Source organism: Agelaius phoeniceus, chromosome 15, assembly GCF_051311805.1.
Source record: "Agelaius phoeniceus isolate bAgePho1 chromosome 15, bAgePho1.hap1, whole genome shotgun sequence".
Lineage (NCBI taxonomy): Eukaryota > Metazoa > Chordata > Aves > Passeriformes > Icteridae > Agelaius > Agelaius phoeniceus.
The window spans coordinates 8,141,114-8,168,991 of NC_135279.1; the positions used below are offsets into that span (position 1 = coordinate 8,141,114).

The 27,878-nt window shown below is 47.7% G+C and overlaps 1 protein-coding gene across 4 annotated transcripts; it reads right to left on the reverse strand.

Moving 5' to 3' along the window:
• Positions 1–196: 196 nt before the first annotated feature.
• Positions 197–21,039, reverse strand: MYOT (myotilin). Of its 4 annotated transcripts, XM_054643091.2 has the most exons (14): positions 20,977–21,039; positions 20,292–20,433; positions 19,626–19,649; positions 18,943–19,062; positions 17,009–17,261; positions 10,334–10,939; positions 8,501–8,651; positions 6,565–6,666; positions 4,537–4,586; positions 3,813–3,945; positions 2,419–2,626; positions 1,741–1,906; positions 1,155–1,288; positions 197–780 (listed from the first exon to the last, which is right to left on the reverse strand). In XM_054643091.2, the coding sequence occupies exons 1-14, from the start codon at positions 21,037–21,039 to the stop codon at positions 608–610; spliced, it is 2,325 nt and encodes a 774-aa protein (XP_054499066.2). In that variant the 3' UTR covers positions 197–607. The 4 variants fall into 4 exon arrangements, with proteins under 4 accessions (XP_054499066.2, XP_077042612.1, XP_077042613.1 ...); XM_077186497.1 differs by lacking the exons at positions 17,009–17,261; positions 18,943–19,062; positions 19,626–19,649; positions 20,292–20,433; positions 20,977–21,039 and adding an exon at positions 12,664–12,792; XM_077186498.1 differs by lacking the exons at positions 10,334–10,939; positions 17,009–17,261; positions 18,943–19,062; ... (1 more) ...; positions 20,292–20,433; positions 20,977–21,039 and adding an exon at positions 12,664–12,788.
• Positions 21,040–27,878: the final 6,839 nt, after the last annotated feature.

The window sequence follows — 27,878 nt, forward strand, 5'->3', positions numbered from 1 at the left end:
TCAGCATTTAGTTTATGCTAAATATTTGGTATATGCCAGATGACAAATGACAGTGGGAACAGACAGGGGAGGGGACAAGTGGGAAGCTTAGGAGGGTAAGAACCCATCTTTTCCAGGCTGCAGCTGATGTCAGACATTCAAATCTGCTTTTAACAGATCAAGCGAGGAAGAGTCACAGCTGATGTTGGCTATTTAAAATTTTATTTGCCTCTAATGTATTCTCATAAAAACACTCTACTCTATTTGGTTTTAGTATTCAGACAGTACAGACTCCTGGTATTATCACGAGTGATATTAGAGAAGCAGTACAAATCAAGCTACCTTAGCATGTAACCAAGCACAGGTGGAACTAAGCCCACCCACACTTGTTAAAACTAATTAACCTGCTTTCTTAGGCTTTCTAGTTAAAATGCAATACTCAGTAATGGTTACAGTCACCAAACCATATAAATAAAGTCTAACATGGTAAAACGGGAACAGCTGAATGTGCAAGAGTCAAAGTAAAAATATGTAAGTAGGTATTTTGCTAATTAGAGCAATCACCAGTTAACTGCATCTATGTTGTAACTGTCTCTTATGGGTGTGAGGTTTTCCTCTTCATTTCCAGTTAAAGTTCATCACTTTCATACAGTCCAGACTGCTCAGCCAAACGCTGAAACTCCCCTTCTGGTGAGAAAGCTTGTTTCACATCCAGTCCTCTTCCATTAAGTGCCAAATACTTGCTAAAGGTTGGTCGAACCCGTAACTGCTTTGGGGCTGGAAGTGGCTTATTTGTATGTGCTGGAAGAGAGAGAAAAAGCCTCTTTCAGTGCCTTCCCAGAGTGCACAAAGACCCATGGCAGAGCAACCCCATTGCTTTTGATCTGCAATATAAACCAGCAAGCCCTAGGGAAGAATTTAGCAGACAAACCCATATCTCAGACACCAGAGATTTATATTCACCTTCTTGCTTGGTGTCAGGGAAATTGTAGTCTTTAAAAGTGCAAAAGGACACTCCACAGTGTCCTGTACTAAAGAAAAGAGCTTTTCCCAGGATAGTTATTTTCTGTCTGGGAAATAAATCCTCCCAGCAGTCTGAACTTCCTGAGATTAATCTTGGGGGCCAGTTCTGAATGTAAGATGCAATTTCTGTGGCACTGGGGCCTGGAACTTACTTGCAACCTCTAGCCTGGCGTGGCACGTGGCCACCCCTGCCCCGTTGACAGCAGACACGGTGTACCAGCCAGCATCCTTCTTGGTTGCATTATGGATCAGGAGGCAGATCCTTCCAGTATTGTCATGGAGCAAGCTGAAAAACCAAGGTGTTAATGCCTAAGTGCTTTGAAGGGGAAGGAGAGAAAGCAGAGTCAGTCCACATGCTGAGGAGCTGAGAAAGCCCCAGAACAATCCCTGCACACTGTTGAGACATGAACATTTGTGTCAGAGCCACCAGCGATTCACATCGTGGCACCATGCAGGTGGCATCACTGTGCAGCCCCACACTGCACATTTCAGTCCTAGATCTGTGCCTCTCCAGGGGCCCTGTAGTGCTGCAGGCACTCAGAGGAGCCCTGGGCACAGCTCTGTCCCTCTGTGCCCTCAAAGGCTCTCGGCACATGGCCCCTGCCCCCTGTGCCACACCCCAGGGCAGATCCAGCTCTGCAGCCTGCTGCTTACACAGACCAGCCCATTTACACCTGACTGAGCAAACACTGGTTGCTGTTTTGTAACACACCGATGGCCAGCTGAGCAGTGGGATACCTTATTCGGTCTGTATTATATTGTACCATTTCGTTGTTTCTTTTCCAGTAAATCCGAGGGGTTGGGATGGCAGAGATCTGGCATTCCAGCCTGGCTGTGTCTCCCTCAAAAACCTTTTTGCTTTGTGGCTTGAAAATGAAAGTTGGAGGCATGTGATGCTCTTTAGCTGAATTAAAGAGGAGAGATAAGGAGGGGTTACTGGAAGTGTGGAATGCTCATGTCATGCTTGTTCTTTAAGATTTTGGGTTGCTAAATTCAGGAGGACACATGTTCCTCATCTCCTGCATCTCCTTAGCCTGCAGGCAGTTCCCATGAGCTAAAGGGTGTGGTAAACACAGTCCACCTTAGAAGGAGAGCAATTAACATATGTTATCAATCCTGGAAAATTAATAACATCAATTAAATTAAATTCTGGACATCTCACTATATCTAAATATATATTCTGGACATCTCACTATATCTAAATATCCCAATAGAAGTGCCTTGAAGAAATACTGCATCCTAAATGTAGTTATTAAAATAGTCTTGGAACAGGTAAGTTGATTTTTATTGTTTGAGGTATGCAGAGTGCAACCTTTGCTTCTTATTACGTTAATGTCCCAAACACAGGGAGAAAAGCAGTAGATTGCTGAGACTTTCCCAGTGTGTCCAGGGAATTATCAGTGCTCTCAGTCTTACCAATTACTTCCACTTTTACTGTGAAAGATGCTTCTCCTGCACGGTTGACAGCCACACATTCGTATGTCCCTGCATCAGCTGATTTGACTGCTTCAAAAATGAACGAGTGGAACCCCTTTTCTGACACTATCATTTTATGGAACTGATCCTGATGAACCATCCTTCCATTCTGGTACCACATCACATCTGGAGTCGGGAGCCCACTGACCTGTGAGGGAGAGGAGAGCAGGGAAGAGTTAAAGATGATGAAATCCCTCCAGCACTACAGGGAGTTTGATGCTGATAGGTGATCAAACCATGCTCCTACTGCAAAGCTGTACAGTATTGCCTAGTTCTGAATATTAATGGGATCTTGCACAGAAAGGCTCAGGGAGTGCTGTGGAAAGATAAGATGAGCTTTAGCTACAAGAGAGTGGATGCTGTTCCTACACCCCCCCGTTGTTCCCTTCTTGTGGGTGGCTTTGATCAGGCCCAAGATGCTGATTTTGGGTTCAGCCTTTTGTTCCCAGAGCTGTCACTGCTGCAGTGCTGACACCATAACTGACAATGGCTGTAAATGAGCTGTCCTGCAGGCATGCTCCAGCTTCCCCATAGCGTCCAGAAGTTTGGGCAACCTGGAGGAAGATGGCTAAAGGCCATGTGTAAGTCTGGCCAGAGTTTACTGAAACAAAGAGGTGGGCACTCATTAGGAAAACCCAAGGCTGTGAGGGAGAGCAGGGTCCTTTCTCACCCCAGGGTTGGTACAGCTGCCATGAATTTTAGGCCATTCTTGAGTTTTGTTTCTATTTAGGGCATTTCCTTGCCTGTCTGCTCCAGCAAGGGTACAGTTAGCTCAGGGCAGACTCACTAAAGGGAGGTGAGTCCTGCACAGACCTCGCTGGACGTGTGTCCACTGAAGCAGTGGAGTTCCTGTGCAAAGCACAAGGTTCCCTGCCAAAAAGCCTTTTTTCAGCAGGGCATCAATAGTTATTCTTCCCAAGGAGGTTCAGAGACATTCTGTAGTTGTCTATATTTACCACTAGTCAGTTTTAATCATAATCTTATGCAGCTAATTCCACTTACATTTTCCTAGGGAAAATGCTGACATATTTAGCCATCTCCTGTTTCTTGGTTTCCATAGCCTGGGGAGACCCTGCACCATCTGCCCTTAGTGCTCTGTCTTATTAAAATCAAAGGCACTGCAGAGACCTGTCTGCATGCCCCACACCCCAAGAGGGAATGGAATGGGAGGGAGAGGCTGGCAGTGGAACTGGGAGAGGTTGGCAGTGGAATTGGGAAGGGAGAGGTTGGCAATGGAACTGGGAGAGGTTGACAGTGGAATTGGGGAGGGAGAGGTTGGCAATGGAACTGGGAGAGGTTGACAGTGGAATTGGGAAGGGAGAGGTTGGCATTACTTTGAAGTCCAGCCTGCAGAACCGGCCCTCCTCAATCACCACATCTTCAGGCACTTGAGTGAAACGTGGCTGAAAAAACTTCTCCTGGATTGAGTCATGTCCACGATCGTCGCCTCTAGAGGATGGTCTGCTCCTGAAAATGGGACAGGAAGAGTTAATTAAGAGTTAATTGTGTAAAAGCTACTGTAGCACAAGTGGAATCAAAGCTCTGATTGCAGCTGGAGTCCCTCAACACCTTTAGGAATCTAACAGTTCTGGTTGGTTTTTCAGCTGTAAGTCATAACTTTTGATCAGCCACTTCTCTTGCTCGAATTGTTCAATGCAGCACACAAGAATAACCTTCATTACAGCCTAATATCCAAAAGATTTAACAAGAGAAACTTGGCTGCTTAATTTTAATAATTTATATTCATTTCAATATTTATATTTCTTTGATAGAAATTAATCTTCTAGAATACAAAGAATATTTTTCCAAGGTGCATGGGAGTTGCATTTCCCTACTCCCTAGGAGTTTTTAAACCTTTAATGCCATGCTTAGAATTCACTGGATTAACATCATAGGCATCATCACCCATCCACAAATGGTAGCATTTTAGTCAAAAGGCAGTGAATTTAGTAATTACTACTTTAGCAAAAATGATAAGCAGTGAGATTAAACCAACATTGTCTAGAAATGTTTGAAGTAAGATCTTGAAGAATAGCACAGCACAAGTTTTTGCTTTACCTGACATGTGTTGTAGGAACTTGCAGCCTGATGTTTTCTGCATTCTGGTGCTTGGGAAGAGAAAGAGGAGAGGTGAGTTCACTTGGAAAGATTTATCCATAAACTGAATGAGAAGCCATTTTAAGTTCATATCCTGACTGCTGCTTCAAAACCAAATGAATGTAGTTCAGAAGTCCTTGGGACAGGAGGTAGAGGAACTTGCATGAGGACACTCTGTGCTCACCGTGGGCTTTGCCATGGCAGAACTTCTCATTGCTGCCCAGGTGATGGGTGCAGCAGCTTTGTCTGGCACACAAAGTTTTCTGCCAGCCCATAACCTTTGTGAGAGAGGAGCAGCACTCCTGGCAATATCTAAACTGAGAGCTGAGTACAGAGTGTCCTTCCCCACAGCAGGAATAGAAGTGGAATCGCTGGCAGGAGCCTCGTATTGTGCCCACTTAAATATGGCACCAGCAGCCATGGACACATGCTGAGCTGGAAAATACTTTTCTTTCTAGATCACAGCACCAGCTAAGCTCGCTGACAACTCTGAAATCACATGGCTAAATCTGCTAAAGTACCCAGGATTGATTCCTGCTAGGAGCCAGGATGTTTGGAAAACGCGACGGGGTTTGGTGCCAGCGACTCGTTTTAGCAATGGAGTCAGAGAGAGCAAGCACTGCATGGAAATTTCTGGAGTGCTTGCCTTGAGCCATCCCAGGGCTTGGTTCTGTGCTCTGCAGCCCACTAACTAGTCCTGTGGAACATTTAAGTCTGGGTTTAAACTTCAAGCAAGGAGGCAGTTTTAAGTTCAGGGGGAATATGACATGAATGAAGGTTTTGCTGGGCTGAGTTCCAGGTGGAGTCCAAAGGCAGTTGCCTGTATCTGCTCATTTACACAAGTTCTGTACAGTTAGCACTTGTCCTATGAAATTATGCTGTAGTGGTGAAGTTGCTGATGATTCTAATGACCTGTTACATGGACTGAGTTAAGTTCCTGAGGAATCAGGAGGCTGAATGAATCAGTGACTGCAATATTTAAAAATAAGACTGAACAATGGAAGTAAGATGTCCCAAACATAAGCCAATCTCTGCTTCCAATGTTCTTTTTTTAAAGCAGCATTTCACACATGCTGAAAAGTTGTCAGCCATCCTGTTTTGACTAAATATTTCCCTGTTCTCTGCAAAGGATGAGGCTTCCCTTGCTCTCTGCCATTCATGATTTCTCCTTCTTTCCTGATCTTGCCAGGTGATTGTTGGGGAGAGACAGCTCAAACTGTGTATCCCTCCTTTGCTGTGGTCTCAAGTGTCTGCTCCCTGCAGGAGTTTTGCTGAGGGCTCTTTGGTGAGTGTGTGCCTGCTCCTGGCTCTCTGCTGCTGGCAGCAGGAGGGTGTTTTCTGTCCTGCACAGGTACCCAGTGCCACACCACAGACATTTCCACTAACTTTGAGCACAGAAGCACCAAAGACAGCTTCTAACTGGCCTGAATAACCAACAAATGATGCAAGTCTCCAACTAAAACACTTTGGAAAAAACCAGTAGTGATAGATTCTAATCTGTCAGCATGTGGGCTGCTGGAATAACTGCTTTGCATTCCCTTAATGGCTGCAGCCCCCTGCAAGGGCCAAACCCCAACCAATGCCAGCCCAAGGCCGTGACCTCTTGAAGCCAATGTCACTTGTTCCCAGCAGTGGCAGGTGTAAATCTTGCTGTCCTGGCCCAGCCTGCACTCAGGCTGCTGGGAGTGGGTACCTGGCTCCCTCGTGGTGCTGCTCCCTGCCTGTCACAGGCACTGGGTGCTGTGCTGTGCAGCAGCTGTTGGAATTCCTCCCCAGAGAGGTCATTCCTACAGATCAGGCACAGCAAGGGAATGGTGCTTGAATTTTCCCCCTGTGAAAACACCAAACCCCAGCCACGGAGAGCTCTGCCTTTGAGAGCCACCCCTCACCTGCATGGCACCAAATGAACCCCATCACTGCCCCCCCAGGGAACAAGCACAGCACAGCACAGCCCCAGGGAGCCCTTGCTGCAGAGGCAGTGCCAGGTACCTGTGCATTCTGCATGCTGTCCTCAGCCTGTGTGTCCAGCACGGAGGCAGCATTCACTGGTCCGAGCAGCCTGCGAGCCATCCTCTCCTCATAGGTCAGTCTCTGGGGGCAGAGTGCACAGGAATTCCAGTCAGAAGTCCATTCACTATTTCAGAGCAGCTTGTTAAGAGCACATTAATATGCCACAAGTTCAGGATGCTGTCAGTGGAAGCAGGAGCTGACCAGAAGCCCCACGTCTGGCCCAGAGGGTTTGCAGTCTGTGATGCCAACTGAAGTCAGCCTCAATATATACAGCACTGAAATGCATAAAAGATTAAACTGCCTGTTCATCAAAGCCTCCCTAATGCCATCTGTGGCCTTCCACTCCTCCTCTTTCTCTGCTGGGATTATTTATGGGTAGCTGATGGCATCAACCACAGAAGCCAGAGTAAGTCCCAGGGTACCTTTCTGTTAGGGCTGGGAAAACTTCCCAAGTCATTCAGCTGTGGAGCTGGAGGATGATGGATGCTCCCAAAAAAGCAAGAGCCACACCAGAGGCAGGCACAGCCAGAGGGGAGCAGCACTGCCCCTGGAAGCACTGGGGAGGTTCCTGCCAGCACATCTGCAGGGTGAAATGCTGGGCAGGAGGCAAGGACACGTTTCAGGCACGGCACAGTCAGTTCCTGCACTCTGGATGTGGCACACAGGGATAAAAATGAGCAGAGTTAAACTCAAGCTCTGTCAGTTGGGTTACTTAAGAAAAGTATGTTAGCACCAGAGCACCTGACACTTTGCTGCCCACAAAGTTTCGCTCAGGTTTGGATTTTGTGACACAAGGGTGAGCTCTGACTGAATTTCTGCCCTGTACAGATATACATGTGTCTGCTCCTGGCTGGGGAAAGGCTTGGGAGCCTTGTGGGACTTTTCTTTAGAAGAGACCACAAGACCTTCAGCAAAACCTGTGAGAGCTGGATATCCCTGAGGTCCTTACGTGTGTCAAGTGTGGCTGAGATTGGCCAGTTGGCTCAGGCTTGTTGGAGGACAAGGGGAGGAGGACACTGTGGTGATTGCATAAGACTTATTTTTAGCCTGGCTTCTTCCTATGGGAAGAAAAGCTGCCTTGCTATGACAAGCTTTCCTACAGCACATAGGACATTCCTGTTTAGGGGCATATTCAGTCAGATTTGACCTATTTGTTTGCCCATTCAATATTTAAAATTACATGTATGACACAAACCTGGTCTCACTGATGATCATGAGAATATTCCTTTCTGCCTCAGGGGAGAGAAGATGGAAACTTTAAACACTGGGCTTTTACCAGTCTGCCTGCAGCCAGCAGAAAGGCTCCCACATTAGAAACCTGCCTGCTCTAGCTGCTACTGGTAGCAAATTTCCCCCCAGATTTTGATTTCTTAGTAAGAGGGATTCTCTTGTGACCCTCTGCAGAATAAGTAAATAAGTACTGAGACTAAGAGGCCTTCTTTTAGGAGATATTATTATATGCTTTTTGATAGCTTTATGCTAAAAGCTCATATAATTTCTTTCATTTATTGTTGTTCATATAAAAGAAAAAATTTATCCCATTTGGTGGTGATGAACTTTCAAATATTCTAATTTTTCCTCAGGTTCTAATGGTTTTGAGATGTTTATTAACCCCAGTATTGAAAACCAGGTTGTAGTCATTGAGGCATTCTCCCTGGATTTTTAATTTTCTGTGGATGGATGTGATGTTCAACAGGATCCCCAGAAGAGAGTTCAAATTTGTGCCACAGCTCTAAACATGTTCCTTTTCCTTTCACATTTCAGTCATGAATGGCTTTTGCTCTCGTGGGATCTGTTGAGGTTCTGAGTAAAGAGCAGTGCTGCTCCTGCATTTCCTTTGGCTTTTAGCTCAGTGTGGAGGCTCCCTGCTGCCCCTCTGCCCCTGCCTGCCCTCCTGGGAGCTCTTGGCCCTCACCTGGTTGCCGTTCTGGAGGAGGCTGTCCTTGCATCTCAGTTTCTTTTCCAAGTCCTGGATGAGGGCCTCCTTTGTTCCTCGAATTTCTTGGTCTGATGTCTTCTGCATAGAGTTGATGCTGGCTTGTTTGTTATACATGGGCTGTGAGTAACTGCTCATGCAGGAAGAGAAAACCAAGTTATTCCTGTAGGCCTGATGGGTTATTTGCTACAGCTTCACAGAGTGCACACGAAAATGTGAGCCTGCCTCCTGAGAACTGTGGTTCAGATGGACCCACAAAGCCTCTGGGAGGAGAACAGGCCAAGCTGGGCAATTGAGTATCAAAACCTGAAGGGGAAGAAGCATCATGGTGCAGCCAAATCACTGAGTTTCCTCACTACACAGCATCCCTACAGCCTGCAGTGGCCCTCCCAGCCTGACCCTGCCATCCACAGCCACAGGCACAGTCAGCTCCCAGAGCTGGGTACCACATCTGATTCTGAAAGATGACAGGAAAAGAGGAGCAGCCATCAGAATGGGTTGCAAAGGTCTGCTGGAGGTCACAGCACTCTGTGCTGACAGGCTCTAACCTGGTTTGTGACCTGCAGTGAGGCCTCCTGTGCTGCACTTGTGTTCAGAAATTATTTCTATTCCAAGTCCTCTTCCTCCTGTGGCTTCGGAATTTGTTCTGCTGGCTAGACTAGAGGAGAAGGGTTATAATTCCAGAACACTCCCAGCACTGCTTGGACTTACAAACTTAATGTGAATTATAAAACTTGAGTGATTTGCCCCACAGATCAACACAACTCATGTCCCTGTTTGCACATTAGTAGCGTGATTGGGAAAATAATTCCTCAACTCATTGCATGTGGTATTTAAGAGCAGCCTATGCAAAAAGCATAGTGAGGCACTTTGCTGGAAACAGAGAGCCCCAGACTACAAACACAAACCCCAGCAGTGTCCCACACCCCCCACACTCCTGCAGGACTTCAGGAAACCCTCCCCAGATAACACACCCCATCTTACCTCTCCCCTTCCCTCAGTGCTCTGATTCAGAAAACAGACAGAAATATTCTGATTTCCTGAATGCAAACTGACACTCAAACCTGGGTTTATATCCGAGTCAGCAGGACCCCCTGCCCCTATCAACTTTCCAATATCTCACTTTGTGTGTATTCTACCCTGACTTTCCCCAGGACCTCCAGCTGATATTGGCAGGAATACAAGTTGGTGAGAAGGCAAGGCCCAGCTCCCTTTGAGAGCTCACTGACCTTGGAAGATATTTGGATTGCAGCCCAAAGGCAAAATGATATAATACATATTTAGGAAAGAATTTATTCTTTGGTCTGAAGGGGTGAAATTTTCAAGGGGCTGCCATTCTTTTACATGTATGATTAATAAAAGGGGTATTGTAGGTGAGTTTAGTCCACATCATGATATGGAACCTGATATGATATGAAAATATTGCTGAGACTTACTAGGACTCTCTAAGCTGTGTTGGGAATACTACTGTCTCCCTGCTCATAAGACATGCTTTGGAAAGAAATTAATTTGAGATAGGTGCCTGTCTTCTATTCTAAATAACCTTAAGAAATTTCTGTCAAATCCAACTAAATAATCCAAACCAGCTCCAGCAAACCCAGCCAGCAGCCTGTGGCATGCCCAGAGTGAAGTTTGACTCCACACAAGGGCGAGCACTCAGCCTCCTACCCTGACCTGCGCGGGCTGTGCCCTGCCCAGCACAGTCAGCGGGGGCTGAGCAGGGGCCCAGCTCTGCCAGGGCGTTGCTTTGGGGTGGGCAGTGCTGGGACAGGCAGGGGGAAGCAGGGAGGGTTAGAAGCCGTGTGTACTTACTGAGGTTCCACGGGAGAAGGAGCGGGGCTGTTATAGTCGGGCTGCGAGGGGAGCACGGAGCACAGGAAGGCTGCGGGGGATTGGTTAGGCATGGGCAGGAGCCTCTGGCCAGATGATGAGCTAGCAGGAGACTGTGCAGATGCAGGAGTGATGGGATAGGTGGATTCCTTAGGGGCGCTACAGGAAGGCGAGGAGAGCGTGATTGAAGAGCTCAGCGATGACGAGGAGGAGAATTTCTGCCCGCTGGGGTTACGAGGCTGGATGAGGATGGAGGACTGTTTGATTTCTCTGCTTGGCTCTGTGGAGGCTGCTGCAGGTCCTGGAGGCTGCTGTTGCCCTTGGCACACGTTCTTAGACTGGATAAAGTGTTTTGGACGCTCGTAGTTAAACATGGTTGGTTGGCACATAGAGGAAACGGATGGGAGATTAGGGACACTCATAGGAGAGGTTTCACGGCTGTCCTGGGTTTTTGTTGGTGATAACTGGCTTTGGATAGGTGGCTGGTAAAAGCTAGGTGACAGGCCACAAAAGTTTTCCTGGCTGGGCTCCTGGATAGAATGGAACCTTTGCCTTGCAGAATAGAGGCTTTCTTGGAGTGGATTTTCCCTTAAGGAAGACAATACAGATAAAATAAATTGTACATCACAAGCTGAATCACCAAAATACTGTGTTCTGAGCAGCCACTAGCAAATCAAACACTATGAAGTTAAAGTTCAACTAAATTAAACCTTGAACTTAAAATAAAGTTATTTAGGATTTGTTAGAACTGTCCCACAACTGTATGAGCATTTTGAGTTACAGTAACAAGCCACACAGTCTGCCTGGCTCAGGTGCAATGATCACCAGGCTTGTCTTATATGCCAGAGCCCAGTAAATGCTAAAGGAAACAGCAATTGGTTAACCACCTACCTAAATCTATAGATAAACACAGATACTACTGTTAAGCCAGGTAGTTTCCCATGTATCATCTTAACTACAGATCCCTGGATCCTGCTGTTTTGTGCCCTGTCAAAATGCTAAATGTACTATTTCCCAGAACCTCTCTGTGCCAAGAAATTCCTTGTACCATAGGGAAGCACAAAAGTTTCACTTTCAAGTCTAAAACTAAACTTTTGAAACCAAATCTCCTCATTTCTTCTCTAATGGGTTTTGAATTCAGAGTTTCTAATATTGAGCTGAGATTTGGGATTCGAATGCCAAGGACTGTGTGTCTCTGTTTGAGGTGATTTCCTGATATTTGCTATTAAGGCTGCTAATTGCCAGAAGGACATGAGCTGCAAGATAAGGTAGGGCAAGCTGAGCTGCTCAGAGTCCTGATTTATTTTGCAGGTAGGTGTTTGATATCTGAAAATCCAGGCTTTCCATCAACTCAAAACCTGGGAGAGTTTCATTTAGCAAGCTTTTTAAAATGGACAAATTACTTCAGCTCCAGGATAAAAAAAAAAAAATCCTCCAAAATAAGCATAAAGCCGCTAATAAAAAAAAAAGAAGAAGAAGAAGAAAAGGAATATAAATCCCCACAGTTACATGTGCTGGAAAAAATTGTAATCTTGCCCCACTGAGATCAGCTGTTTCACTGCTATATATACACCCAGTGTATTGTATTCCTCTCGTTGGAGAGCCCAGAGAAGGGCTCCACGAGGTCATAAATTCCCATGGGGGGAGATAAGTGGAGACATTGCTCTGATATTAAGGACTCAAGGCTATAATTTCCTGCAGGTAATCATCAATATTAGTTGTGAATTAGCTGTAAGTAAACAGAGGCCTTATAGTAAAAATCCCCTAACTTTTCCCTTGTCATACTCTTGGAATTTGAAGCTGGCTCAAACTTCTGGAGCATGTCCACACTATGTCCCCATTCACTAGTGCAGAAAACTCGTTCAGTCTTGTCTTTATCCCGTTTTTATATCACTACCTGTGCACGGATTTGTGCATTCACTGCACCACAGGCTGTGGACAGCAACCAGCGTTTACTCTGTTTTTTAGAACACTGCTCTTAGCCAAGCTCTGGTGCGCAGCGTCACTTCTCACAGGAAGGGGGGATAAGCCATGTTTTCCTCAAATCGTTCCACCTTGATTTGGGAGGGAAAAAAATAAATCCGAAGAGACATTCGACCTTACAAGATGAAAACAGTAAGTAATAGCGGGGGCACTTTTCCTGCTGAAAACCAAGCCCGTGTTTTGGCTCTGCTGCTGCCCACGTTCCCTGCGACACCGCCGCACCCTCCAGGTGCGGTTCCACCTTAGCATTCCCAGCAGTCCCTCTCGCCACCTCCCTGACCAGCCTCCAAGTGGAAAGTGACGTGAGAGAACCCCAACAAGCACCTTACCTACAGCCTAGGAGCTGTCACCTGGGCCGTGGCCGGTATTTTGGGAAGGACGGTCATTCACTGTCATAGCCGCCCTCTGCGCGGCGGGACGAGCCCGGAGGCTTTAATGTGCTGCCAGCGGTGACACCGCGGGCCCTGCCTGTCCCCGGCCCCCGCCGCTGTCACAATAAGAGTCTCCTTACACAGCCGGACGCTGGGCAAGGGCCGGGGCTGGCACTTGGGCAGGTGCCCGCGGGCAGCGGATCCGCGGCGGCAGCGCTGGGACCGCCCGGCGCTCCGAGCCCCTTCTGCCGCTGGTGCCGCTGCTGCTGCTTCGGACCGGCCGGCACGGCTCTGTCCCGGCTCTGTCCCTGCTCTGTCCCGGCTCTGTCCCTGCTGTGCCTCGGCCAGCTCGGCTTTGCCCGTCTCTGTCCTGGCTCTGTCCCTGCTGTGTCCCGGCCAACCCGGCTCTGTCCCTGATCTGTCCTGGCTCTGCCCCGTGTCTGTCCTTGCTCTGTCCCGGCTCTGCCCCAGCTCTATCCCTGCTCTATCCCGGCTATGTCCCTGCTCTGTGCCGGTTCTGTCCCTGCTCTGTCCCGGCCCCGAAGGGCAGCGGTCGCGGCTCAGCGCTGCCGGGAGCGTCCCTGGCTCAGCAGAAGGCACAGACCCGCAGAAGTGGGCAGCTTTTGAACAGAAAGCAGCTGTTCTGCCCTTGGCACCGCCAGGGAGCAGCAGCAAGGACTTCCACAATATGCTCGAACGTCCCGAAATCCCACTTTGCTATCCCAAGGAAATGCTTGCCCAGAGAAGCTGTGACTGACCCATCCCTGGTGTTCAAGGCCAGGTTGGACGGGGCCCCGAAAAACCTGGTCTAGTGAAATGTGTTCCTGCCTATGGCAGAAAAAAGGTCATCTCTAAGGTCCTTTCCAGCCCAAACCATTCAGTGGCTCTAAATTCCTTGTTTAATTCATTTACTAATTTGTAGCTAGTTGCCTCTGTAGTGATAAAGCCCTGGTACCGATTTTAAGGCTGTGCACTAAACACACACTCTAGAGCCAGGTTTAAACGTGGTTTAACTCTCCCCAGCCCAGACCCGAGCGAGCCCTCTCTCCGTGCCCAGGGTCAGCTCCCCCGGCCCCGGGCGACCCAAGCCGCGCTCCGGTGCGGGGCTCGGTCAGGAGCAGCGGCGCCGCTCATGGATGCGTCTGAGCAGCCACAAACTGAGTAACAAGCTCAGTTTAACCAGCCTTGAGGAAAGAATGTTATAAAAATACGCGATAAAATATATTAATATATTGCTGTTTGTGTCATTACAGCTGTTTACATGGATGAAAAAACGCAGCTGTGGTGTTTTCACCAGAACAGCAGCAGGTACCGCTGGCAGGTTGGGTGATTCGTATCCCTTTCATCGCCAGCTTCAATGCCTAATTACATCTTAAATTAATATTATAGTGTTTTAAATATCTTAATTATACTTCGGCACAAGTATACGCCCAACATACTTTTGGCTTATAAGTTTATCGCCTATTGTTTAAAACCACCCCAAGCCCGAAAGTTCCGCTGTGTGCGGGCTCTCAGCTGCTCCCATCTCCTTCCCTTGCCCGGCAGTCTGTCAGCACGGAGATCTTCACGAGGTTAATCCACCTCTAGTGTTAGTGTTTAAACATCGTTTGTGAACGAAAATTACAGAGCAGGTGTTAATTGAGTGCTAATTTATATAAATTCCTCGCATGAAAGTGATTAAGGGAGGGAATTCGTTCCTACTTGTTTGAGAGGCTGTTTGCTTTTTACGTAAAAAAAAAAAAAAAAAGAAAAAAAAGAAAAAAAGAAAAAAAAGAAACAAAAATAATGAAAAGGAAGTGGTTTGCACAGAGAGAGGCGAGTACTTGAAAAAAGGTACCCGGGTGACGATCACTGCCCTGCAGGGAGCTGTGAGCACGGTAAAGGGCAGGCTCCGTGCTCGGGCTCCCTGGCTTCCCACCAACCTCAACTCAGCACTAAAGTCGGCTGCGAGGCATCGATTTAAGGAGAGTTTTACACACTTAAAAGAGCGGACACAACCGGGACAGCTTGTTCGAAAGAGAAGGAACAGGAAACCGTGACGTCCAGAAGGTAGGAAAAAAGGTGAGAGAACTGGAAGCTGAACTGATGAAGGCAGAGGAATAAATCTCATCCCCTGTGCCAAGTAACTCAATAGCACCGTGGCCAGCACTGCGAGGTGTCAGAAATCAGATTTTCTGTCCTGCTTCAGTTTACTCTCTAAGAATGGTTCCCTGCTGCTTCTGATTGGGTTCTTTCTCCTCACTGCTTGAGTCATATAGCAAAAAATGCATAGAAAAAGAGTTAAGGATCTGTTGCTTATTAATTAAGGTGCTTAAAAGCTGAATACTAAAATACCTGGCAGTATATTAGTGCCTGAAGCCTCTTCTTTTGCTTGGATTGAGTTTCTTTAATGAAGTTAGTAATCAGCAATGGTTTTATTCTGCTTCAAGGCTGTTGAGGACACCACAAGCTGCAGGTGTAAAGGGCTCAGAAAGGAGTAGCTGGTAGTGGCAGTCTTGAATTGCATTTTCTGGCTTTTGTGGAGTGCCTGTTGCTAGGCAATAATTGGGAGAATACGGGTACAAGGATTTCATTCATTTTACAGCTATTCCCAGTAATGGCTTTGTTCTGTCATCACTGCCTTTGTTGGTAGCTGCCTTTGGTAATACAGTTGCAACCACATTCACTACATGAGGGAATTATATGCTAAATCTGACTAACAAGACAGTTATTTTACAGCCAGCCATTAGCCATGATTGCTGAGTTTGAGGTAGCAGCAACGTTTACAATGCTGAGTCACATTCTTAATGATGTTTCAAAGCACCTGGCAGCATGTCTGTGGGATTTAAAGGTATTTAAATTCTCATAGATGGATATATCTAGAAATGTTAATAGTTTCTCTCTGTATTTTGAGATGTGTCCAAAGTCTGGAGTAGTTAATGTTTTTGTTTATATTTATTTTTATGTATGTATATATATATATATATATATATATACACACACACACACACATGTAACCTACATTTTAAAACGCTATTACATAGCTGATTCTGGTGGCAAGGTAAATCCCTTTATGCATTAGGGTCTGCTTAGGGTCCCAGCTGATTTTCCTGGAGCAAGCCTGGATTTCATAGAAGGGCTTGAAGTCAAACTGAGAACAGAACTTTCTCTTAGTGATCTGCATGCTGGTTATTGAAGCAAAACCATTTTTACTCAGTGATTTAGCAAAAAAGTAACTCTCTTGCATGGAGACATCTGTACTGAATGTGATCTCTCCTGTGCTAAAATTTGAAGGAGGCTGTTCAGAATTGTTAAAATATCTGGTTTAGTTAAAATGGCCGAGTACATCCAAAAATAATCTCTCATGCAGGGAATGGTCTCTGTCAGGGAGAGCCTTTCCACAGCCTGTAACAGGATCCCTGCAGCTGCAGGCTGGGAGAGCAGGCACACCTCTGCCCCCACACAGCTCTCCCTGTCCCTGCACACTGGGGGAATCCTCTGCTGGCTTGGATGGCTGAACTGTCACCATTCCAGGTCATCATTATGTCTACAAACCCCTGAGAAGCCCTCCAGAAATGGGGATGATGTCACCAATCTATGCTTTCCAACCGGATTTGTTTCTCTGGAGCAATCGAACAGGAGAACTGATAGTGCAGTAGGTGTGCATTGAGAGCTGCATTTGGGATGGAAATTGGATCAAGTCTTGTTATAAAATGGAATACTGAATTACTGGGGGGAGATCTCCATCTCCTGAGTGGGGGGTGTCCCTGCCATGGTGTGGGACAGTTTTCCTTCCATGCACTGGGGCACTGGTTCAGTGCTTTTCCTCCACAGAGTGCTTTGCAAGTCCTGTCTGCATCATGCATACAGGATCTCAAGTTTTATTGCTGTCTTTCAGAATAGGAAACAGAAACATGAGGTGATGCCACTTGACCAAGGCCACCAAGGAAGGTGGTGGCAACAGAATTGTACCTTAAGATTCCCCAGGTACTGTGATCTCTGCCTCATGCCCTGCTGTGGAGCCAAAGGTCTCCTAGAGGACAATTATTTGGAGTGATGGTTTTGGGTTAGACACAGACAGGCACTCCTGCAAACAACTCCAGGCCCTTCCCTGGTGCTTTAGGTGGTCACACCCTTGGTCAAATGGAGCCCAGGCTGTGACTGCCAGGCTGGTGCTGCACATTGTCATTGTCACCAGGCAAACAGCTCAGGCTGTGCCTGCCAGGCTCAGGGGCACTGCAGTGTGAGCTGGGATCCCTGGGCAGTTCATGCTCTCAGTGTTGTGCACAGCTGGCCCAGGGCTGTGTATTTCCCTCTGTCTTACCTCAGAGGTGAAGCCCGAGGTGAGTTCTCATAAGCGCCATGGAACTCCTCAGCTTGGCTCTTGGAGCTCTTCTGGCCCAGGCTGGAGCCTGCAGGGCCCAGCCCGGGGCTCTCTGGGCTGTAGGAGGGCAGAGCAGCTGCCCCATGCTCCTTGGCTCCTGCCTGGCTGCTCCTGGGGAAGCTGGGCCTCTTCATGGTGACCTGCACAGCTGCCCTGGGGGCAGCACCTCCAAAGCTGTCCAGCTCTTTAGCTCCTGGAAGTAGAATTGTCCCCAGGTCAGGCAGGGAGCAGTGGTGCTCACCAGTGCAGTGGAATTGTCCCCATGTCAGGTAGGAGCAGTGGTGCTCACCAGTGCAGTGGAATTGTCCCCATGTCAGTAGGAGCAGTGGTGCTCACCAGTGCAGTGGAATTGTCCCCATGTCAGTAGGAGCAGTGGTGCTCACCAGTGCAGTGGAATTGTCCCCATGTCAGGCAGGAGCAGTGGTGCTCACCAGTGCAGCAGAACTGTCCCCATGTCAGTAGGAGCAGTGGTGCTCACCAGTGCAGCAGAACTGTCCCCAGGTCAGTAGGAGCAGTGGTGCTCACCAGTGCAGCAGAATTGTCCCCATGTCAGTAGGAGCAGTGGTGCTCACCAGTGCAGTGGAATTGTCCCCAGGTCAGTAGGAGCAGTGGTGCTCACCAGTGCAGTGGAATTGTCCCCAGGTCAGGCAGGGAGCAGTGGTGCTCACCAGTGCAGTGGAATTGTCCCCAGGTCAGTAGGAGCAGTGGTGCTCACCAGTGCAGTGGAATTGTCCCCAGGTCAGGCAGGAGCAGTGGTGCTCACCGGTGCAGTGGAATTGTCCCCAGGTCAGGCAGGAGCAGTGGTGCTCACCAGTGCAGTGGAATTGTCCCCAGGTCAGTAGGAGCAGTGGTGCTCACCAGTGCAGCAGAACTGTCCCCATGTCAGTAGGAGCAGTGGTGCTCACCAGTGCAGTGGAATTGTCCCCAGGTCAGTAGGAGCAGTGGTGCTCACCAGTGCAGCAGAATTGTCCCCAGGTCAGGCAGGGAGCAGTGGTGCTCACCAGTGCAGTGGAATTGTCCCCAGGTCAGTAGGAGCAGTGGTGCTCACCAGTGCAGTGGAATTGTCCCCATGTCACTAAGAGCAGTGGTGCTCACCAGTGCAGTGGAATTGTCCCCAGGTCAGTAGGAGCAGTGGTGCTCACCAGTGCAGCAGAACTGTCCCCAGGTCAGTAGGAGCAGTGGTGCTCACCAGTGCAGTGGAATTGTCCCCATGTCAGTAGGAGCAGTGGTGCTCACCAGTGCAGCAGAACTGTCCCCAGGTCAGTAGGAGCAGTGGTGCTCACCAGTGCAGCAGAACTGTCCCCAGGTCAGGTAGGAGCAGTGGTGCTCACCAGTGCTCACCAGTGCAGCAATGGGATGGGAGGCTGGAATGCCTGAGCAGGAGGATGAGGCTCATTCTGCTCTGCACAGACTGAAACCAGCATGAGCCAAACCTGGCTCTGGCAGGGCTGGGGAGCTCTGGGCACATGCCAGGGGCTGTTCTGGTTGCAGAAGGCTTCCAGCACGAGCCAAAGAGCTCAGGTGGAACCACAAACCAGGTATAGACATGGCCAATGTGTTGGGCCAAGCTGGAATCCCTGGAGGGATGAAGCTCGGGGATGAGACTCCTCTGAGAGAGAGAACAGCAGCTCCACCTTGTCATCCTTGAGCCAGGATGGAGAGGGACCAAAACCCCAAACACAGAACAACCTGCATCCAGCTCTGAGAGCTACCCAAGCAGAATGCATTTTTTTGGGGGCCCTTATCTTCTCTTGAGCCTACAAAATTGTTTTGGTGTGGCTTCTACTTGGGAAATATCTGTGATTCTGCCTGATGCTGAGCAGCAGCAAATTCTTTTGTGTTTAGTTGCTCAACACAGAAATCCATGTGCTTACCTGGGGAAACAGAGAGATGTGCACTGGATGCTGCAGACCCAAATTCATTTTCAGCAACACATTTAAATATTCCAGAGTCTTCTGGAAAAGCTTCTGTAATAACCAGGGTGCAGACTTCCTCTGAAATAAGAGATTCAGGCATGATGTTGTAGCACAAGAGGCAGATGCTAACCTGTAGGAGCTGCTCTTTACAGGACTCTTTACTTAGAGGTGGGGATTTGCACTTATAAAGTGCAAAAAAGTGATGTAGAGGGCATGGGAAGTCAAGGGGTTTAGAAGGAGAAGAATTAAAGAAGACTCTTCCTGTGACATTAATGAAACAAAGCACATTTTTTGTGGTGAGTGTTTTGTTTGTTTAGTTGTTTTTTTTTTTTGGTTGTGTTTTTTCTTTTTTCTAAATTCTGTAATTTCTTGCACAAATTTAAAATATTATAGGTCAGAATGGTAGACATGCTTTCTCTTAGCACAGGGTACTCTTAATTGGCTGAATGTAAAAGGATTGATACCTTTTTCCAAGGGTTGTGGAAAAAATCAGGGTTCTTGCAGCAAAATTAAGAACTTGAAAGCTCTTGGCCTGACTGACTTTTGTCTTCTGCCTATCTTTGGATATTGTTTTGTTTTGGATGAGGTGGGAAATACTGAGTGTGGTGAGGAGTCTAACCAAAAATGCACAGTGTACTTACCAGGAACTGCTGATGAACAAGCCTCTGCTCAAGATAAGAGAGAAAGAAATTATTATAACGTCAGAATGGAAAAACCCCAAACCCTTCATCCCTCACTCCCTTCCCCACCTCAGCTGTCACCATGGTCACAAAGGAACCCTCTCCTTTCTGTCCATCACAGGGAATGGCATGTGGATAGGGAAAGCTCAGGTGTGGCTGGGGGACCTGGTGGTACAAACACCTCCCCACTGAGGTGATGCACAAAGAGCTCCACTGAGATGATAACACAAAAAGCTCCACTGACTTTGGAGCTGGTTGCTGTGAGTTTGGCCCTCTGGAGCTCTGACCTCACGCCTGGCAGTATAAGAAATGGTTTGCAATGAGATTATGCCTTTTCCCCAGAGTTCATCAGCAGTTCTAGCACATGGCAGCAGTGCCTCCATGGCTCATCAGGGCTGTCAATAATCACAGCCTGGAATCTGCCCCTGCTGTGCCTGACCCACTCAGGCAGTGCCAGGGGAAGTGCAAACTGTGCAGCAGCAGCAGCAGCAGCCTGCGACTTGGGGTCACCTGATCCTGTAAACTCTGCTCCTATGAACATCTCCTGCTTCTTATAGCAGTTCTCATTCCTGTCCTGCCCCTGTCCCAGTGCAATATCTGTGCACCAAGAGCTGCAGCAGCACCTACTTTTCCTCAGGGTTCGGAAATCAGCAGAATCCAGGATCTGGTCGTACTCCCTGTACCAGTGCACCTGCAGGGGGGGAGTGGAGTGAACACGGCACTCAAACACCACCAACTGACCCTTGGTGGCTCTTATGTTTTGTAGACCCTGGAGGAGAAAATATTTGTGTTAAATGCCTGATATAAGTACTTCCCCATATAAGTATTTCCCCACTGAGGCATTTATATGATACACCTTTCAGGGAGGAAGATGCTCTCGTCTGTATTTTCATTTTGCTTGCAATAGTTGTCTGAATTCTAAATGCATTTGCAGTGGGTTGTGAGTCGAATTTTTTTCACCAGAAGACCAACATTCATTAAAGCCCTGCTTCTGCATTTAAATAAAGATACAAATGCAGGAAAAGCTTCTATTCCTCTGGATGCAGCATTATAAGGGTGGTTACAATGTGAGGTTCCCACTTCAGCCTCCTTTGCAGGAAGTAAATGAGATTAATTCCTGTAAGTGGCTCTGTCTGGATCGTTTACCAATTAAGATGTTAGTTTGATAACATCACTAAAAAGGTATGCTAGCTTTTTTGAATTGTAAATGAACCAATATTCCAGCCTAGAAATGCCTTCTGATGGAACAAGAAAATGCAAAATCTAATGCTGGGAGTTGCAGGATGGGCTGTGTTGTTCTTGTGCTCTTTACCTTTGTAAACACAGGTGTGGTTCCATAGGCAGACCCAGACAGGCTCAGTGAGGGACTCTGCATCTAGAAGGCAAAGAAAAGAGATTTTTATAGATTGAATTTTTCACATGCAGAGACCTGGCTGCGTAGCTGGCACTTTCCTTTGAAGGACAGGAAGATTCAGGGTGTTTTATCTGTTGTTCATGTTCTGGGCTAGGAAATATCCCATGGAGAGTCTCCTCCACTCAGGTGCTTTAAGAGGAAACAACTCCCTGGCCTGCAGACATCAAGTGAGTGGGAAGAGGAGCTGATAACCAGTAAATGCTGCTCAGAGCTTTAAGCCAATTAATTGCCCACATCTTGCAGCCTCTGTGCAAAGATCAGTGCTGCTGCCAGAGCTGTCCCCTTCTACAGGGATCCTGACCAGGTTTAGCTGGTCCCAGGTCTGGCACTCCCTGGCTTGGGTCGTGTCTGTGATTGCTACAGTGAGGCTGAACATAGAGAAATGAGCAGGATTTTTCTACTGTCCTGACATTCTCTGTTAAAGCTCAGCTGTCACAGAAGTTCCAGTAAGGCCTCTGATTAGCAAGAAAGGCAGTTTTGAGATGATCAAATATTTGCAGTGCAAGATATGTCCTTGTTCCATGGTGGAGTGTTGATGTGCACTCATCTCTGTCTCATTTAGCTTTGGAACCATGTGTCTTGCATATAAATGTGCAGCTGAAGAGCTTGGGTTTGTTTTGCTGTGACACTGGCCTTTTTTTACAACCTGATCTTTGAAATAACCCATGTTTTCATCTCTTTCCCTCCCAGCCTGGTTTAAGGTGTGAATCTGTCTCTAGGTGCTCTGACTTCCCCAGCTCTTGGCCACATATGTGCTCTAAGCCAGCTCTCTGTTCTGAAGTGAATCTTTGGAGTGTAACTGTGGCAGCCCCTTGGGCATTTCCAGCCCTGCCACTGGCTCCATCAGTTCCTGGCAATTCTGACCAGGAAATGTTCCAGGCCAGAGAGCCCTTTTCAGGGCTTAGGATCCAGACCTTGGAATTAATGCTGACCTTTGCCTCTTAGCCTCTTGCTGAAGATGAGCCTGAGGTGATCCTTGCAAAATATTTCTAGGATGCTGTAAATAATAATTTAAAACGTGTGTAACTGCTCTTTGAGTGTCAGAAGATAAGGCTGAGTTAAAGTGGTGCAACTCTGGTGAGCTGAATGGTTGTGGGAGACTGCACTGGCTGAGGAACCAATGGACAGAAAAACACTGGTGGCTCTCTGCTTTTACTTAGTGTGTGGGGAAAAAAAACAGGGCAGGATGGAGACAGAGGCTTTAGGACGCTGAGAATACTTGATCCAATAATATTTGGATCACTTACTGTGACATTCCTCTGGCCCTGACAGGATGCTGGGACTTGCAAGGAGGCTTAGCCTTCGGATTTACCCTGAGAACCTGCAGAGACAAACATAAAGCAGTGTGTGTTTAGAGCTACCTCCTTTTCCTTTCCCAGCACAGCAATGACTGTTTTGTGAACTGGACATAGGCTGGTTGGGGTCACACAGAGGAAATAGAAGCATCCTGAGTATTTGAGAGTAGGCTCAGGTCACCTCCAGAACATGGAGACACTTTAACAAGGTTATTGATACAGACCTCTATAAAGGACCCAAGTTACATGGATGGCTCCTGTCCAAGATGATAGCATGAGGCCATCAACAGTGCTGAGCTGTGATGCAAGGGCTGCTGGACAATCCCAAACCCTTGGATGTGGGAGCAGGGCCTGGGAATGTTTTTGAGTTGCCCTGGGTTCCCACTGCAAACCAATGCTGGCTGGACTCCACCACAGATTCCCGTGGTGCTGCCTTCCAGTCTATCAGGTAACAGTTGGTATAGTCAGTTTTCAGGACCTGGAATATTGCATGATTTGGGTTTTTTTCTATTTTGCCTCCAAAGAAAAAGGGTGACGAAAAATCAGGCATGTTCAGATTGTGAAATGAGTTCCTGGACTGACATATCTGCTTTAAAAAGTGTCCCATGCACCTGAGACACCATTAACAAAACTGCATTGGAGGATCATTGCCCCTTCTTTTTCTGCACAACAAAAGACTTCATCATCCTCAGAACTGCCACCACTCCTCATGTTCCACTCTGTTTCCAAGTCCAAGATCAGTCTGGCCTCACACAAAACATGCACAGAAGCAGAGGGCACAGAGGTTCTGCTGTCAGAGGGGACTGTGGCCATCTGTGGTGTGGGACCAGAGCACAGGGAGGTGCTGCAGGAGGCATTGCACAGACTGTGTCTGGGGCGAGGAGCAAGGAGACAGGCTGCTCTACTGAACTGGATGAGAGCAGCTCCTGACAAGTTTCCAGTATGATGAAAGAGGCACTGAACTTTAGCACTAAGCAGGAATAGCAGCAGCTCATGAGTTTGTGCTCAAGACAGTTCCTGGGTTGCGTGGCATCAGTTCCTCGATGTGATCCCTGCTGCTAAGACCTCCTGACGTGGCAGAGACCATGGCCAAGGGATGGTGGCTGTCAGGGCTGCAAGTGTGCCTGGCCTGATGCCCTGTGACACACCAGGCAGCCAGTGTTCCCACAGGAAATGCAGGCAGCTCTACATGGGCTGCTGCAGCTGCCAGAGCTTGAGAAAGGCTGGGTTAACCTCTCATCAGGGCACATCCTGTCAGTTCAGCTGAGTGAAAACCCCATCACTGGGAATTCTGCTTGTTCTTGGCTGCTGCAGGTGTGTACTAAAAAGCAGAAGCCATCCTTGAAATCCACGTTGCTGGCAGCACCTCTGTTTGTAGACAAACCCATCCTTCACACACATGGCTCACGTTGGATGCTCTGTTCTCACCTCCTCTTGTGTGGTCCCTCTGTTTCACAGTTTGCTTCCCATGAGTGTCTTGGATGCTCTCACTGTTAATATTAGATTTAGGTAAAGGAGAGTTCATGGGAACAAATAAAAGGCTTATGAGCTTCAGTGCTGGGACAGTCACTGCTTTATTCTGAACTCCCTGGTTTTGACTGAGACCTAATGACCTGAGGGCTGAAGATTTTTAGTAAACCAGGAGACTGGCTGCAGAACATGATGGCTGGTGCTGCTTTAAAGGGCAGAGTGTATTTGGGAGAGTAAATGTCCTGAGAGCATTTGGGCACTGGCTGCAATGCTGACAAGCTCTGCCACTACTAATTGGTTCCACGTGGTTGAAATAGTGGGCTTCTGTAGGAGGCCAAAGCTGTCCTCTGTGTGTGGCTCTCCAACTCAGCGGTACAAATGAGAGGAGGTCATTCAGCTTCCAAGAAAACACTGGAAGGTCACTCTGAGGTATCTGTTTTCTCTCTGGCACATCTCCTTTTCCTTATGAGTGATGCTCCAGGCTTCTGTAGCTGTCAGTTCTCAGACTTCTGAGACCCTGATCCCACATCCTGTGTGTGATCTGCCCCTCTGCCTGTGTCTGCCTTGCTAAGCAGAGAGGTTTTCTACAGCAGGTTAGCAGACCTTGCTCCCTGTGAGGGTGGGGAGGCCCTGGCTCAGGGTGCCCAGAGAAGCTGTGGTTGCTCCATCCCTGGAAGTGTCCAAGGCCAGGCTGGATGGGGCTTGGAGCAGCCTGGGATAGTGGAAGGTGTCCCTGCCCATGGCAAGGGAGTTGAGATGGTCTTTAAAACTCTTTCCAACCCAAACCATTCTGTGATGTTACGAGTCTGTGAAGAGTCATCGCCCTACAATTTACGCCCTTGAAAGAATATCTAGCCAAGGTTTTACCTTGGTGAGTCATTCTAGCAGTCCTGGTGTCTCATGTAAATGTCAACCTTTACTTAGTGTAACTCTAGATCTTTGTGAAGTGGACAGAATTAGACTCAGCCAAATGAAGAGTCCAAGGACCTTTGCAACCCAACACCAGGATGATTACAAGGTACATCCAGATCATGCTGTTGACACAAACGGTGACGATGACACTCTGGCATTACCTGAATAGCTGACATGGCTGCAGAATTATGCTATAGGCAACACTGGGACAAATTTAACATGGGGCTAGGAAAGTATTAGATCTGCACAGAGCCCCTTTGCCAGGTGTTTAGATCATGGAAAACACATTAAGTCTGTTTTAGGAACAAGACAAGCATCTGCTGGATCTGAAATACACTGCATTGCAAAGAGTGTGTGGAGAGGGGAGGAGCACATTTAAAATTTACGCTTAGGAGTGAGGCAGAGCTAGACTGCAACATCACACTGATGGACCAGCTTGTCTTCTATTTAAAAAGCAGCCTTGAATAGATGCACAGGATAACAACTTCCAATCACTTTGGAAATGCTGCATTTTGCAAACCATCTGCACGTACCTGATGGTGCTACTCATTTTCACAGAGGTGTTCAAGCTTTGGGAGGGTGTGCCAGACACTTGGGTACCTTGTGGCACTACTCTAGGGCTTAACAGAGATATGAATAGGTCTGCAAAGAATGAGGCTGTCCCAGTGGGCTGCAGAAAGCTCTGTCTGGAGCTGTATTTCTTCTGTGCCATATGGGAAACAGGGAAATTGTCACCACTTAGTAGTGAGCTCTCTAGTTGTGAGTTGCTCAGTGGTGTGAATGTGTGATTATAAAGTGGCTTCTCTGTTGCTCCTGGGGTGTGAATAATGAGACTTCAGTAGGAAGTGAGAAAAGAGTGATTTTATTTGCTTCTCTTTCTACGCTCCAAGAATCCTGAGAAGATCAGTTGGACTGCAGAGACTTGTGATTTGTGAAACAATTTCATAAAATCGCTGCTCTTCAGGTGGGGATTGGGCAGGTTTGTGTCAGCTGGGATATTCTGAATATAATCAAATAGCTGAAAGAGGTTATTGTAGCCATTGATAAGGTCTTCACAGAAACTGCAGAATCCTGGTTGGATGTGAAGCCTGCTGAGAGTCTTTCTAAATTGTAGAAATGCAGCTGAGTATGTCTCAAAGACCTCTTTTATTTTTGGCATATTTTCAGAACCGTTAGCACTGAAGAGCACAATTTCAGAGGCTTGTTTTCTGTGAATTCAGCTTTTAATGCCTCCCATGAAGCAGGCTGGAGATTTGCATCTCAAAAATTGTGTCTGGCACTCCTGTGGACATTTCCATACATGTTTGGGAAGGGCAGAAATGTGGGCTGGCTTTCAAGGACTGGCTCCCTCTGGAATTAGCAAGGACTGTCAAGCACAGAGACCAGCATGGCAGCAGGAATGAGTGTCCTGTGCTCCATGCTTCAAAGCCACTGCTAAGTTTAAGCTGGGTTTGTCCATTTTACAGAGCAAGTGATGCAAAGCACTCAGTGAGCATCAGCTCTCACAATGTAATGGCATTTGAACAATAACTTCAATATAGGAAAGAGTACAGTGGAAAGCTTAATTTTGGAGCTAGTTAAGGCACATCCCTGCTGAGATGGTGAACAAACACAGCCAGTGTGTGGCTCACGTGGTGCTGTACTGCATGTGAGTGCAGGTGTGCACATACTCAGGGTGCTTGTGCTCACAGGCACGTGTCCCACTCCAAGAGCAGTGTGAAGAGAGGGAATCTCAATATCTGCCATTCAAATCTCCTTTGGTTGCCTGGAGGTCCCTGGGGCAGAGCAGGGTCCCTGGCAGGGCTCGGGGGCCGCCTAGCGAGAGGGACAGGCTGGGAGGGCTCACACACCAGGGCTGAGGGGGAATTAATTTTATCCCTCGTGCTGCATGCCTCTTCTGAGCACAGCTGTTTCTCAGGGCTGGAAAATCCTGGCTTTCCCTCCCCTTATTTGGATAACAGCTGAACTGCCGACAGATATTGGACACTTGAGGCAAACTGGAGTTCCTAGAACCAAGTGACTAAATCCCCTTTTAAGCATCGACATTAAAAGGCTCCTCAAGCTTATTTTAAGAGATGCTAAGCTTCCACTTGAAGTCATGAGGCTCCATACTTGTTAAAGTATATTTGTGTCAAACAGAAATCCTGCTAATTTCCTCCCTTTCTTCCCTGTAAAAAAAACCCAGCCCTGCCCCACTTCATTGCATGCCAGAGCATTACAGAGCTGTAGGAGGATTTTGAGCCCAGACTGCCTGACATGTGAAGCCTACAAGCCCTGGGATGAAGGCTCTGTGCCCATGGCTGTGACCTGCAGAGGATGTGTGGGTGTGAATGCAGGAAACAGCATTTGAGCAGTCTCTGGGCATCTGTACCTGTGCTGTATCTTTGGCATTCCGATGGCACATCCCAGAGGCTGTGCTGGTGGAAGCTGAGGGTTCCTCATGTGAATCCTATGGACCATTCAGTGCCATGGAAAGAATGTTGTTTCAAGAACCTGTGAATGCTGTCTCTGCAGTTAGGATGCTGTAACAAAGCTAGATGGAATTCTTTCCTGAAAGCTGTGAGGGAACACCCAAAGTCTCTCAGTCTCCAGGATTCCTGCTCCCTAAGAACTCAGAGTTAGCGCTGAGCTGGTGCCCTAGGGCAGGGCTGGGCACAGCTCTGAGCCATCCAGCCCCTGTCCCTCCCCTCGGTGCTGGGAGCATCCATGGGCTCCTGCTGCTGCACAGCCTGCCTGTGCTGGGAGGGCATCGCTCCCATCCCAGCTCTGCCTTGCCCTGCTCACTGTGCAGGGGTCATTCCCATCCCACAGGATGCCTGATGAAACTGCCTTGTGGCCACATTTCCCTTCACAGAGAAAAGCAAGGCACAACTTCCCAAGGATATTTTCTGGGAATCTCAGCGAGGAACCTCAGAGGAAAAAAACCCAATTCTTATCTCATGTGCTGTGCCTGTGTTTGTGCACAAATGGAATGCATTGTGGAAGATCCTTTACCTGAAGGGAATTGATAATTGGATTCTGTGTGAGAGTTTTGATCCATTGATCAGTTGAATCCAGGTGTGTGTGTTGGGACTGACAGTCACAAGGTTCTGGGCAGCTGAGTGGAGTTGAGTGCTTGTGCAG